Genomic DNA, 15,256 nt, shown 5'->3' on the forward strand with positions numbered 1-15,256 from the left:
AAAACAGAATATAGGCAGCCATATTGCTATAACCTCTAATCAAAATGAAAAACTGATGTCCACAAAGGGAAAAAAGGTTAAAAATGGTATCGCAATTATTATTTTTTATCCCCCAGCAACAAGTGCACGGGACCGTGTTATAATGAACCCAGATTCTGTACGGCGCCAATGGGGCCGGCCTGGGGAGACTGTGGTAAAGGCCCTTCAAGGGGTGCCTCTTGCAGAACAGACCATGGCCAGTGATAAGTCAGGTATGTCTTGTTGTTTTCCGCATGCACCGTGTATGTTTTACTTATTTACAAATTATTATCTTTTGAGAATAAAATTGGCTCAGTAAAATTATACTGAAACTTGGTCATTCTAAGCATTTTTAAACATGTTTTCTTCTCTTTTTTTAGCATAACTATCATGTAAGAATATAAGAAAATCATAAGAATTTAATTGCCTTAATTCATTAAATGGCTCTTTGATGTGAATCATGCCAGTTTGTAATTATTGTAAGAAATTCTTTCTTTCCATCTGTCTTGTGTTTCTGTTTCTTGATCTATAGATTTTCTCTTTTTTCTGTCCATACTTTCACAAGTATAATCATAACCATTGATATAAAGGCTATTTGCTAAGTTGAAAGAACAACAACATGGGAGTCTTTATCATATTAAGCCCCACCTTTCCAGAGGGCAGCCTAAGCTCTGCCTCAACTGGGGAAGGTCCCACCCCTTCCGCTGCGATTGGTTCTACCATTACAATCACAAAGGCTCCAGCTATCACAAAGGGAACAATAACCATCCGAACTGCTGAAGAAAACAAGAAACAAGGTACTGAGGACTTCTGGAAAAATTAGTTAAAGGATGTTTCATTTTTGTGTTGGGGATTAATTACATGGATTACAATAATTGTAAATAGAATTTTTATAATACCTACACATACGTTTTTCAATGCTTCTTTTCTTGACAATAGTCTTTAGATATAGAGTCTTTGTTATGGCCATACCTGTAACAAATTGATTCTGTTTTTAGCATCAGGTTGAAGTTTGAAAATCAATCTATCCAGAAAGAAAACAAACATAGAAGTGCCAAAGAAAAAACAAATCTTATTCATCTTTATAATGAATGCCCCTGATTTCAGCAAATTTCTCTGAACGCTGAAATACTACCTACCCAATGATGCTAAAAATAAAATCATTTTGTTATGGCCTTACATATTGTTTCACCCCAATTTTTAGTTGAATCCCTTTAGAGTCACCCTTTTATTTCTGGCATGCTCCGTTTCTGTTTATGTACCTAGTATTGTAATTTTAATAGCCAATTCAAATTTACACCAGCATTGCTTGTTTCTTAACTTAAAACATTAAGGTTTGCATGTATTTTCAAATCCATGAATAGTAGTGATCACATTGTGTTGTTTTTCTGCTGTACAATTGCACGCATTACCTCCAATCTGTTCTCACCAGCCACCGAGAGTGAGCTACAACCACCAACATCGACAGAAGATGATGACCGATTGTCTACAATCCCGGAAACAGCAAGCTCCCAGCTGGACTCTCCCACGAAGGGCAGGTCACCCACAAGATCTCCAACACAAGCACCCACAGTTACTTCCCTTGTTGGCAAAACAGTAGATAACATTGTAGCTGAGCCAGAAAATCAAAAGAAAGACTCTGAACAGATTGTTGAATCTCATGTTGAAGCAGATGAGAAAAAAGACTCTCCAACAAAGGAGGTAGTTAAGCCCCCAATTCCTGCTAGAAAACCGCCATTGCCAGAAAAGCCTGTTACGTTGCCTAAACCAGTGCTTTTACCAAAGCCAGATGCCCCAATGGAGTTTGGTATGTGTGTGATGGCTCAGCTGAAGAAAAAAATTGATTTGCTTCATTTTTATTTTTATGTTTTGTTCAATTTGCTTCATTTCTATCATAACCCTGTTGTGCCTCCTTGGTTCCCTTCTATAGTTTCATTTTTTTATGATTTGAATGAGATAGTAGCACATTAGTTTCGTTTTAATTTTTGAAAGCATTTTGTTTTCATGTGTAAACTGATTCAACTTTCAAAAATCAGTAGTTTTTTGCAGAAATCTTATTGAAATGGCGTATCTATCTGGCAAATGTCCATTGTTTGAAAGTCATGACCCATTTTTTTTCAGCACCAAGTCGGCCTTCATCAGTGAAGAGTTTGGGGGCGGGAACATTCTTTGAGAAGGTGAATGAGGAAACCGACCAAGCAGAAAAGAAACCAATTGACCAATCAAAGAAACCAGAAGACGATGTTGTTGTCAAAGAGCTCTCAGATGAAGGGTAAGTACTAATTGTGATTATTTTCATTAATTTTTAGCTCGACTATTCGAAAAATAGGTGGGCTATACTACTCGCCCCAGCGTCGGCGTCCGGTTAAAGTTTTAAGGCAAGTTGGGATTTTCACTTATAAGTCCAATACCCTACATTCAATTGACTTAATACTTCACGCAAGTTGTTCAGGGCCATCACATGATGAGGTTAGATAACTCCATATCATTCTTTACACAGATTATGGCCCCTGATTGACTATGGAACTCAGGTTAAAGTTTTAGTGCAAGTTGGAATATTTATTAATAACTTCTATATCCTTTGTTCAATTGACTTAATACTTCACACAGTTGTTCAGGACCATCACACAATGAGGTTAAATAACTCCATATTATCCTAAATACAAGTTATGGCCCCTGCTTGACTTAGGTTTAAGTTTTAGGGCAGGTTAAAGTTTTAGGGCAAGTTGGGATTTTTACTTAAAACTCCAATACCATTCATTCAATTGACTTAATACTTCACACAGATGTTCAGAGCCATCACATAATGAGGTTAGATAACTCCATATTATCTTTTATACAAATTATGGCCCCTGATTGACTATGGAACTTAGGTTAAAGTTTTAGGGCAGGTTGGGATATTGTTTAATAACTTCTATACCCTTCATTCAATTGACTTAATACTTCACACAATTGTTCAGGACCATCACCCAATGAGGTTACATAACTCCATATCCTTAATACAAGTTATGGCCCCTGATTGACTTAGGTTAAAGTTTTAGGCAAGTAAAAGTTAAGGGCAAGTTCTTCAAAAAAAACTTCTATACCGTTCATTAAATGCACTTAATAAAATTCAAAATTATTTACGACCATCTTACAACAAGAAACATAACTCCGTTTTAAGCCTAAATACAAATTATGGCCCTTGAATTTTTTTTTTTTTTTTTTTTTTTTTTTTTTAATTTCCTTTAAAAGGCATATTGTTTTAAGCCTAAATACAAATTATGGCCCTTGAATTTATTTTATTTTATTTTTTTTTCAATTTCCGTTGAAAGGCATATTTGTATATTCTTAACCACATTTTCATAATGGTAAATCAAGTTATTTGAATGACTTGCGTCATTGTTTGGGCGGGCTGGTGGGAGGGCAGCATCAAAGTCACCTAATGTATTGAATAATTTTAGTAAGGTTTGACATGAAGAGACCAGACTTGGTATTATTACATCGTTATTGTATTCTAAGACAAAGCAGCATAGTCGAGCGTGCTGTCTTACGACGGCTCTTGTTTTCTAAGAATTGGAAATTTCACGAAATATTTTGGTAGACCAATTATTCGATCACGATTTGACTGTGCATCTCTGACTGTATTATTTATGAGGAATTTGCTTCTGGCCAGAGATTATTACTCTTTTTTCTGACATTTGAAGTTGTCTGCAAAAATTAGTATTCATAGCAAAAAACAAAAGTAATCAGTGGTAGGATTATAAAACATTTTTTCAATAGTGTGTAAAAATTAAATTGAAATATTGAAAATTGCTATGATACCTCAGAAACCATAAGGTCACTTTAATCTTCACAGGCTTGAATTTCACTGATATTATGATGCATAAATTTTGAATTATTTAATTAAGGATTTTTTTTTCATTTAAAAACAGTTTGTGCAAAATAATGGTACTTTGTCAGGATTATTATTATAATAAATCATATCACCAGTTTCAGGAAGATATTACAGCAGATTTAATTTAACCAATGTCTGTTTTACAGGGAGAAACGCAAGACAGGTCTAGTTTTGGGTATGACGATGGGCAGTTTTGACATCGGGCACCGTGAACTTCTCCGAACCTGCTCGGAGCCCGACCTGGCGGGGTTGTTCCGCACTATGACCCAGGAGAGCCCAGTGAAGCCCAGGGCCCAGAGTCTGGAGGATATGACCACTGTTGAAGAGGAGGAGGGGGAAGTAAGAGATATAAAGGATATTTGTTTAATTTCAGGTTTAGATTGAAATTGATTTCACAGAGTGGTTGTGAGTGAAATAAATTAGATCTTACACAGAAGTTAACAACTTTTATTTTGTGCTAAAATTCCAGAAACATCAATTTAATTGACATAAATTAGCATATTTGCATGGCAAGCATAGCATTGTGGTATCAATTTGGAGACGATGTGAATGCTTATATATATGATTAGCAACACTGTAATCAAAATCCGTGGGAGCAGTGAAAATAACAGCAGTGAAAATAAACGGATATTTCACTGAAAAGTTTAACAGAAATACATGTTTAAACTTTGTAACCATTCTATAAAATGATTGGTATGATTTTCTTGAAAGTAATTTTTTAAGAGTGATTTTCTTATCAAAATGAATTGTTAATAGTATGCTTGTAGATTAAACTTTCTCAAAATTCACTCACATATTCTTCTCAGTTTCTTGGTAAAAGTGGAAAAGTCTGTATTCATAAAACCAGAAATTTAATAAAATGTTTATGATATAACTCACAATGTTTTGGTAAACTCATGAAGGAATATTTTGAGTTTGAACATACTAATTTTACAATACATGTGAAACAAATTTGACAACAAGACATTTATCACCCTTGTTGGCTTGATGTTTTGCAATAGGGTTTTCCAGGAAAACATAAAACGGGGGGGCAATTATTTTCTTAGTATATGGGTGGGTGTCTGTTGAGGGTGGTATAATTCAAAAGTGCCCCCCTTGGACAACATTACATTTATCACCATTGTTGGCTTGATGTTTTGTCCAGATTGATGACCACATATCAAACTCACATAGGTCCAGGCCTTGGTAGAAAGCTATTGTTCTATTCGCTGCCCTAACTGGCCAACCTTACTTTACTTACTTACAACTTTCTCTTACAGGATGACGAAAACATTGAAAATGTTTACAGCAACATGGAGCGAGCAGTTGAGTCAGCTGAGGCATCTCAAGAAATCGAGGGGGAGGACATGGGTGGGGCGGGAGATGGAAATAAGGGGGGTGAGTCTGGACAGGGGGAAACGGAGGGAGAAGGAGCTGAACAGGAGGAGGATGGAGAAAACTTCGAAGATGATGAGTAAGTATGGATAAAATTCTTATAGAGTGAAAAAGGAAAGAGAGCCCTCCTTGTATATTAGCACTAATTCACAGCTGAATTATTTGGGACTTTTTTTCGTACTTGCCATAGCATTTAAATATGAGGTAAGAAGATACATGGTTATTGATATATTGTTTAGTTGTTGAATTTTATTGACACAGTAAGTAGAGCACTTGTATCTTAGTATGAATACCGTAGTATTGGTATTGATTCTACCTTGCTAGTTCAAGCCCCGCACAGGCATGATTCATAAACAAATTTATTATGTTTTGTTTTGTTTATCGTATTTTCCAATGGATTTATCATGCTATATTTTTCATGGTATAGTCATGGTTTTTTAACTATATGATTTTAATCTTATTATTTATCATCTGGCTGACAAGAGCATAATAATTTAATGTTCCCTGTATTTCCACACCAGGATGTCATTTGTCTTTCCAAGGTTCAGAAAGACAGAAATTTATAGGCCAAGTAAAAATACAGGAACACAAGTCTGTTTATATGCAAGAATAGATGTTTTTTCAGAAAGGTTAATTTGTCTCAAATTTAAGAATCTGAACATGAACATAATTGTTGACAATTTGTTACACTTTTCATCCACTTGTCCTTGATTTGATTCATCATTGTACTCAGCAACAAAAGCCATCACAAATTGACTTCCCTTTATATACCATTGTAAAGAACTTAATTGCATGTGGTGAGCGGGAATTGACCTGAGGCAAATAGTTATCAAAATCACTGAAATTTCGGAAATTTTAATACTATTGCGTGTCATGATTGTTTTAAATAGTCCACCTGAATATAAAATTCAGTATTGAGGAAGTCCTGAAACCATTTCACCATTGAAGTGCTTATGAGCATGTGCTAATTTTGACCACTGGGCAAATAAAAAGCTTACCCTTCAAAATGATACATTTTGGTAATCCATGTATTGTTGAATTTCAGAGATGAAGACATGGCTGACCTTATCAGTGTGAGAGCCACCATGCAGAGCCTGTTATGTGATGATTGTGAGCATAGCTACAGATTCTAATTATGCCAAATCTTTTGCAAGAGTTTTGGCTTGTCTGTTTTTCCCAGAAAAAGGTCATGGTATGGTCACAGCCTTGGTGTCGCTGTCATTGACGTAGTCATGTATAGACTTCAACATTCTGTCATAACTCAGAGAACACTCAAGATATATTCACATGAAATTAGTACACAAGTATCATACAAGTATCAGTTTAAATAACTGGAGCAAATACTGTCAATCCGTATAAACTATTTGTCGAGTAATGTCCATTCTAATACTGGGAGAAGCCTTATGGCGTTTGCATCAGTTTGCTGTACGTGGGGTAAATCATTCAGAACATTTCACAATTAGAAAGTGTGTTTCAGTCTGATATCAAGGTTTTTAATTAAAGGCAGGAGCTCTAGAAGGCTTTTACTGTGAATAGATATTAATTCTGTGTGCACTTAATAATACTCGTCAAGGGATTTAAGATCATCCAGTTGATTTGTAATAACAGTGTGACTGTCTTTAGTCCTTTTTTTCTTACATCATTGTTACGATTTGGTGAGGCAGAGTCATTGGCTTTTAGCCCGACTTGAATTGATTGAAAAAAAGCTTAGAATATTTCTTTTAAAAATAATAATTCCCTTGGTTGACTTACAGCTGAAGAGGACAGCAAGAAAAGCCCAGTGAAGTTCAGCCTGTCGAGTGACCGTGAGGGAAACGACGGGGACCTCGATACCGAGGAGGATACGCCGGATGGCGCCGGGCTATCGGGGGAGGGGGTGGATGATACAGGGGAGGGAGAAGATATGGAGGGCGATGGGGAGGAAATCAGCGGGGAAGAAGGAGACCAGGATGCCGAAGATGGCGATATTGAGGATGATGACGGAGAGGAGGAGAATGGTGAGTTGGATATATTGCTACCGTTATATTTATGTTTTCAGGGTTTCTTATAACTTTGGGCTGAACCATCCCAAAAAGAAATTTTACCGACCAGTTTCCTGTTTGTTTTGATTATTTCTTTTTGAAAAAGGTAAATTCTAAGCAGCTAAAAACCAATTTTAACTGTCCATTTAGGCCGCCAGCTGGTTTAAATTGAGAACCTTGTGTTGATGGCAAAGATGCAATGACTTTGGTCATTCACTCTGTCCGAAGTCATCTTTTTATGCCCCCACAAAGTGGCGGCATATAGGGTTGCCCTTGTCCGTACGTACGTCTGTCTGTCTGTACGTACGTACGTCCCGAAGATTGTTTCCGATCTAATTCTTGAAAACCGTTTGTCCAATCCTCACCAAACTTTAAACACATGTTTGTGACCATAATATCTTGATCAAGTTCGATAGTCATGGAAATCGCTTTAGTCATTTAGGAGTTACGGCCCTTTTTTGCCAAAAATACTTCAAAAATATATGTTTCCAATCTAATTCTTGAAAAGTATGTGTCCAATCCTCACCAAACTTTACATACATGATTGTGACCATAATATCTTGATCAAGTTCGATAGCCATGGAAATCGCTTTTGTCATTTAGGAGTTACGGCCCTTTATTTGCAAAAAAAGACTTGAAAAATACGTCCCGAAGATTGTTTCCGATCTAATTCTTGAAAACTGTTTGTCCAATCCTCACCAAACTTTTAACACATGTTTGTGACCATAATATCTTGTTTATTCAGTGATGAATGATGGGTTATTTTTTAACAATAACCAATCTCTTATGATTTAATTAAAGGTCTTTAAATACAAGAACCAACTATTATTAGATAATTAGACAATTAAAATAGCATTCCTATCAAAATAAAATTATGTTCTAATGCTTTAAGCCTCAGTTTGCGAAAATGTAAGAAGTTAAGAACTGAGAAGAACTAGAATCATGTTCATTTGCCTGATTGTACTCAGAGGCAATACTTGAAATCTGAATGAAGTACGGTAAACAAGCAACCGGTATGTTTCAATATATCAGATATTCAATGTTTATTTTGTGTTTAAGAAGGCAGTGGTGGTGATGCAAACAGGTCTGACTCAGTGGACAATGAGAACCCAGAGACTCCGGATGGCAGCAGGGATGATGGCATGTCGGAGCTCTTCCCTACTGGTACATAAGTTCTTGCATCTTGAACTTATAACATGCACCCTTGGGTAGCTAATTTGAAGGGATTTCAATAAACAAAGTTTTCAGTAATTGCATGATTTTTAACAAGTCTCTAGTGGAAATTTATGTCGCCTTTAAAGCTTGATAAACATTTGTCATCTGGGAAAGTTACCTGGGTCACTGTTATTGTTTTACCTGATTGTGAACATAAGAAGACAGCCTTGTTGTTTTGTCCTTATCCAGATGACAGTGACAGCGAGTTCAATGATGAAGAGGACATGGGCGACTTTGATCTGTTTGGGAGACTTGAGGAAACCCGGGCTCAGTTAGAGGAAGCCTTGGGCGCAGACAAGCTCATACAGGTCTACAAAACCATACAGGTAGAAATTTATTAATCCCCTCAAAGAGTGATGACAAGGTTATTTAAAGTTTTGGAGTGTTTTTAATTATTTTCATGTACATGTACTTACTCAAACAGCAAATATAAATGTGTCACAGCTGTATTACACTATACAGATGAAGATTTAGATCCTAATGTTTGCTATGTTATTCCTGGGCTGCATTATTCTTTAATTTCTTGCCTGTCCCTTATCATTTTTATGTTTCAGGCCAGGCTTTCATAAATCCCATCATTCATGTCATGGCCGTATGTTTCCCATTTTTAAGCTAGGCCCTCATGTTTTAGGCCAATATATCATGATTCCAATGTTTCAGGCCAAGATCTTATGATTCTCAGGTTTCAGGCCAAGTCATCATGACATCTGAAGCTCATGTCTTCATGATTCTTGTGATTCAGGCCAAGTCCTCATGTTTACCATGTATCAGGCCAAACCCTATGATTTCCATAATAAAGGCCAGGACCTCATGTCTTCCATGCTTAAGTTAAAACCTAATAATTACCTCATTTCCGACCACGTGTTTCCCATGTTCGCTTCTAAAACCTCATGTTTCCAATGTTTCAGGTCTGGACCTCATCGGCCATGTATACTTGTTTTAGGTCTCTCAACAGGCCCTGAGGATTTCATAAGTCATAAGTCTTCTCTCTCTTCCCCCAAACATGCCTGTTCTTATTTTAACACATGTTTTTTGTCATGTTTCAGGCTCTGCAGGAGGATGAGGATGAGAATATGGAGGAAGGGGCCAGGATCGCTCAGGACCTTCTGGGACCTTCACATATACACCTGTACCCCAAAGTATTCCAGCTTGTTATGGCCGATGCTGCATTTACTGATGGTAGGTACATGTATCCTCTTCGATGGATATTATCATTTGATTATATCTGTTTGGTTAGCGCAGTGGTTAGCGCACTCGCTTTTCACCAAGGCGACCCGGGTTCTATTCCCTGCCTTGTCACATGTGGTTTTGGTTTATGTTCACCAAGACGAACAAGTGGGTTTCCTCCGGGAACTCCAGTTTCCCCCACAACACAAGATCCCACTCTGCTGTAACATTGTGCCAACTAAGTGATTACTATAATGTTGTTATAACTTGTTTCACAATGGTTGTTATATTCATAGTTTAAACGAAACTATTTCTGGGGAATACCGTCAGTAATCATAGTAGTAAAGGAAGCTTTTAAAGTTATGGTCTTTGTAAGTATGTTTGGTTTTGATCCAAAGACTACACAACTTAGGGCTTAACTGAAATATGTTTTTGACAGTGTTGTTACTGCAAGTCTCTTACATTAGAAAAATGAGTACTGTTACAATTTGATATTAGTGTGTAATTAGGAACACTACATTAAAATCTTAGTTCCATTCATTTTTAATGATGATTCCAACAATTGTTTCTTCATAAATGATAGGAAGAATCTTTGGTAAGTCTTGACAATATAGAAAAGGCACTGATGTTTCTTATCACTAAGTATGGTTGCTTAATTCAAATTTATTTTTTTCTTCTCAACATTTGGTGAGGTGTTTTAAAAGCGCTTTTGCAGTTGTGTGTTGTGAAAAAGGCTTTTAAACTGCATTTTTCTCAGATGGGTTACTTGACATTTTTCTGTTTGTTTTTTAAATGCATTTGTTTGACAAAAACAACTTTCTTTCTTAGTTGACTTTTGACTGACCTAACACTATCAGCCCTTGTTATATTTGTCCTTTTCCTCCTGTGTTAGCATAACAAATGATAACATTCACTAACATGTTAAAGGTGCTCTTTCATAAATTGGCAAATTGGCAAATTGCAACTATTGTGGAAAAGAAATCCTGGCAAATTGTTAGTAGTAGTAGTAGACATTCTGAATGCCTGCATTATGCAGGAAATTTCAATTTGTGTTCAAATCATCAACTTTGAACTGTGATAATAAGACAATTGAGTTGAATATAGGTAAGAAAGCTCAAGTATTCGCTGACATTACTATCGATACAATGTGCAATCACATGACAAAACTGCAGATGCTTCCGCTTCATTTGAAAAAAGTTTCCGAATCAGTGCTGATTAGATTTTATTTTTTTAATATTGGTATATTTTTTGGCCAATGGTATTCAGAAAGAAAACAATATATATGAATGTATCTTGGTTTATGTTAATTTCTTGGAAGTTATATTGTTGTTCAAATCTATCAGAGTCTGTTGAAATTTTGCCTTTTCCTTTCAACGAATTTAATTACTAATCACATAGATACAATGTATCATGGTTATAGTGTTTAATTTCCATTTGTTTTTCTGGGCATGTCCAACTTTAAAATATTTATTGATGGTACATGAGGTCGGACGACTAAAAACTATTCTACAATCTGTGACATTGTCAGTGAGAATGCGTCCTGTGAAGGAAGAAGTGATGCTTTCATTTATTCAAAGTTTCGTGCCCCATTAGCAGGCATTCATAACTGTTATTACATATTTTCAAAAAGCTACCTAAATTTGATTTTACATAAAAAAATGTGTTAGTCCTATCGGTTGGTTCATATTTGTTTTTGTTGAAAATCTGTATACCACAACTGGGCTCATTTTCGCAAACAGTGTCACATATATTAAAAGGTTTACTTTTGAATTCTACAACTGTAACATTTTGTTTTTCAGACAACATAAGCTGATGAAAACAAGGCCACATCATTGATAAGACACATCACAAATTCAAGCCACAACGGAATATTGATCAATGATTGGATATATGTTTACCACCAAGATATGTGTGTAGAGGGGCCAACTTGTAAATTTATTAAGTAAAGCCAGCTTTATGTTGACCTTTCAAACCCTTCGAATGATTGTGCAATGATAAGTAAGGTATTACATAAAGACAAATAGCTTGTTAGCTTGGTTAATATTTCACGATTTTTTGTTCTTAAGCAATAAAGCAAAAATTAAAATTTGCAACCCAAATATTTATTTATCATCAGATATCAGGAATTCCTTTTACTTGCGGAATGATCCATTCATAAAAAATTGTGAATATTAAGCTCTGCTCAAAATAAAAACACTAAATATGTGAATGGTATTTTGCCATACAAATTCTATAATTCTTATATTTATTATATTGTCTCACTTTTCTGTTAGTGATTAAAATATATATATATGTTTTGTTTATTTTATGTTTATTACAATATTGTTGTGATATTCACAATGTGCTAAATATTATCACAGGGTGATAGAGTTTTATATATATATACTAAGATGGTTGTATGAAACTGTAAAAAACACTTTTTTTACTTGTAAAATTATAAACAGAAATTAATTCATATTCATTGTTTATTGATGAATGTCAAAGATAATCAAATGTTCATTACCTTAATTATGGGTTCATGATCAAAGTTACAGATGAACAAACTAGTCTGAAATTCCATAGTTTTGGATTTAGGTTAAAAAACTATCCAATTAACAAATGTATGAATTCTGGATGCCTGGAACTCCATACTATAATGGGATCCTTTGAAAGAGTTTTTGTGTAGAGACAGAATATACAGTAAATACACCAAAAAATTTTTATACAAAAATGTTTTATTGGCCTTTTAGGATGTCAAATTAGGCCAATTTACATCTTCTTTCAGTTGAAATTAAGACAATATAGCTTTGTCTGTTTTCTGTATTAAAAATCAGCGAGCAATACCGTTTCGGATGATTCTAAAATTGTTTGGGGTCACCAAGCATTCAAATTTAACATGATAACCAGTGGCGAAATGAAATGACATCTTACATCAAATATCTTCAAATTGTATTATAGCTTGGCTTTTTTTAGGCGCAACTGTATACAAGAACATTAAACAATCCATAGTTTGTTTTATTCTGATTATGAATCTTGTCTTTCCCCATATAGTTAGAAAGCTTCTGTTTTCCGTCCATTCAATGGGTATAACCACTTTTACTTGAATGTAACCAGTACATTTAATACATGTATATGTTTACTGTGTTTGGTGACTCGTTTTAACAAAAAGGGCCATGGTTTCACTGTAATAATTTACACCTCAATTTCCATTCCTTAAATGAACTGCCTTTTGGCAATTGTGATTATCATCTAATGAATGCAACATCTTCGGATATGTTCGGATCGGATCGCTAATCATCGCATAACAATATACATGAAAATTATTGATCTTGTTTATTCCTTAAATACAAATATGACTTCACTTAAGGTAATATATATATATATATATTATAAGTATATATTATAAGTATTATAAACTAATATTTTTCACATCATCTATGGTATATGAGGTATAAATTCAACACAGCTTTTTGCACTTCTGACAAATAGTAAAGTTGTAAGAACAAGATTTGAAATGTTCTATTCTTTTTAATGCCTTCTTATTTTTAGAATTTTAGATTTTGATCAACTGCTTTTTTCTAGTACGGCTCTGGTCAATTTTTCGAAAGTTCTTAAGCTTAACAGGCTTATTAAGAATCTTATTTCAATGAGCAAAAGTACATATTTCAATTTGATTTAATAAATGAAAAATGGTTTCTTATGGTCATGATATATATAATTCATATTCGAAGTCTAAAACTCCTACTGAAGTAACTATGATGCAAATTATTGATAAACAAAAAAAGAGTGAGCTTAGCTTAATCCTGTTATAATGGTTTAGAGAAATTTGGGCCTGAGGTTTAGCGACACTTTGTTTGTTCATGGGAGTTTATTTGGTCAGTGTATAGTAAAATTTAAAATAAAAAAAGCAAACCTTTCAACTAAATCTTTGTGTAACATAGGTTACATGAGAATATTAGCTGCAATTTTTACAATGTATTCCGTCCATGTTGTTCTGAAAGGATACACATCTACATAGCATAATTACTGTAATAGTTTTCTGTTGATGAATGTTTAAAATGGACCATTACACCACCATTAGTGAAAAATACCATGTTTATTTTCTTCTATTTTGTATCAACATTTTTGTTCTTTTGTGTTTGCCAATTCATGTAATTTTGCTGGCTTTTTGTCCAATATTATCTTTGTGCTAGCTAGTTCTTAGATGACAAAATAAATCTAATAAAATTTATGAAATATCTTGAACTATTTATCTTTATATCCACAGATAGTTAAACTTATGCACCAGGCAGTTGTAACCACACACACACACACACACACACCCCAGGTCCGGGGATAGCCGGGGAAATGGGCCGTGTTTTTACTTTCCAGGTGGCCCCGCAGTGCCGGATGAATGTGTCGGTTTTGCCTTCGCGCCAAAAACTGCGGGGATTGGGCCTTACCTAGAGTCCATGGGGTGCAGGGGCATTTAGGTTGGCTGGACCGAAAGTCAAAGTCCCCGCTATTCCCCGGACCTTGGGGGCCGTGGTTACAATTGACTGGTGCATTATACCATGAGGCTATATAGGATTTGGGTCAGTTGCTTCCTATCATGTTACATTCCTGAGATATATTTCGTGGCATTAACCTAGAAAAGTATTGCACTTACACAAATGAAACTTCATAGGAATGTTGATCAGCATAGGAAACTGTACACCTGCAATTTGTGTGACATTTTACTTTGTTTAACATGGGTTATGGCCCTTGTCATTGTAAAGAATTGTCTTTTTTGCACCAACACTCATGAAACTTCATAAGAATGTTGGTCAGTGTGGGAAATGTGCACCTGTTAGTTGTGGGATGCAATTAATTTTTTGTAACAAAAGTTACCTCCCTTTACTTGTACTTCTGAAAGACCCTTCATGCTGACATCAATGACAGTATGAGTTTTATAACGCACGTGCTCATGTTGATCACTCCAATACTCGGCATGTCTGGACTCCAGGCAGCGTATGGGGGTGTGCATCACTTCTGTGATGGCTAGTCTTTTTGGTAAAAGAAATGTATTTGGAAAATGCGGATGCGAAAAGAAATATTCCAACATGAACTTACTACAAATACTTTCAGGTGATATATTTTATTCAATTTTCCCTTTTGGAACAGACATTCTATACGAGTACATAAAAGAGGTACAGGTTGTTCATTATGTTTGCAATACAATCTGAGAAGACTTAGTGTGTCCGCAACATTTTGTTTTGAGCTCCTCTGTTTTGAAAGAAAACTGTCGAGGTGTATTTTCAATTGTTGTCATAGCCTTAGTGTTATTTGCATCGTCGTTATTGTTGTTGTGCCAACACATTACGTTGACTATGAAAGAAGAACCACTAAAATATTTATATGAGACTGGTACGCATGTTTTCAGAGACAATGGAGTTTACACTGCTACTAAATCACAATAAAACTTGACTTCGACGGATGAAGGAAACTGACATCTGTACTTGCATAATTTCTTATTAAAGGTCAAGTTCCAAAAAAAGAATGGGCAAATTGTTGCAAATTGCATTTGTGAATATTCTGTGTTTCTGACCTTCATATTTCACTTTCATACACACTGCACATCTATCAC

At 35.2% G+C, this 15,256-nt stretch overlaps 1 protein-coding gene across 4 annotated transcripts in view; it reads left to right on the forward strand.

The window, feature by feature from the left end:
• LOC128227283 (serine/threonine-protein kinase Nek1-like) overlaps window positions 1–13,891 on the forward strand; it is a 39,155-nt gene extending 25,264 nt beyond the window's left edge. For 3 of the 4 annotated variants that reach the window (XM_052937672.1, XM_052937675.1, XM_052937674.1), the window contains 12 exons: window positions 117–251; window positions 675–815; window positions 1,451–1,825; window positions 2,140–2,290; window positions 4,042–4,234; window positions 5,155–5,348; window positions 6,315–6,379; window positions 7,024–7,266; window positions 8,350–8,454; window positions 8,695–8,831; window positions 9,552–9,684; window positions 11,472–13,891. In XM_052937672.1, the coding sequence (XP_052793632.1) occupies window positions 117–251; window positions 675–815; window positions 1,451–1,825; window positions 2,140–2,290; window positions 4,042–4,234; window positions 5,155–5,348; window positions 6,315–6,379; window positions 7,024–7,266; window positions 8,350–8,454; window positions 8,695–8,831; window positions 9,552–9,684; window positions 11,472–11,485 (1,886 nt within the window). In that variant the 3' untranslated portion in view covers window positions 11,486–13,891. The remainder of the gene's footprint in view (window positions 1–116; window positions 252–674; window positions 816–1,450; window positions 1,826–2,139; window positions 2,291–4,041; window positions 4,235–5,154; window positions 5,349–6,314; window positions 6,380–7,023; window positions 7,267–8,349; window positions 8,455–8,694; window positions 8,832–9,551; window positions 9,685–11,471) is intronic. The other variant, XM_052937673.1, reaches the window with a different exon arrangement.
• Window positions 13,892–15,256: the final 1,365 nt, after the last annotated feature.

Source organism: Mya arenaria, chromosome 3, assembly GCF_026914265.1.
Source record: "Mya arenaria isolate MELC-2E11 chromosome 3, ASM2691426v1".
Lineage (NCBI taxonomy): Eukaryota > Metazoa > Mollusca > Bivalvia > Myida > Myidae > Mya > Mya arenaria.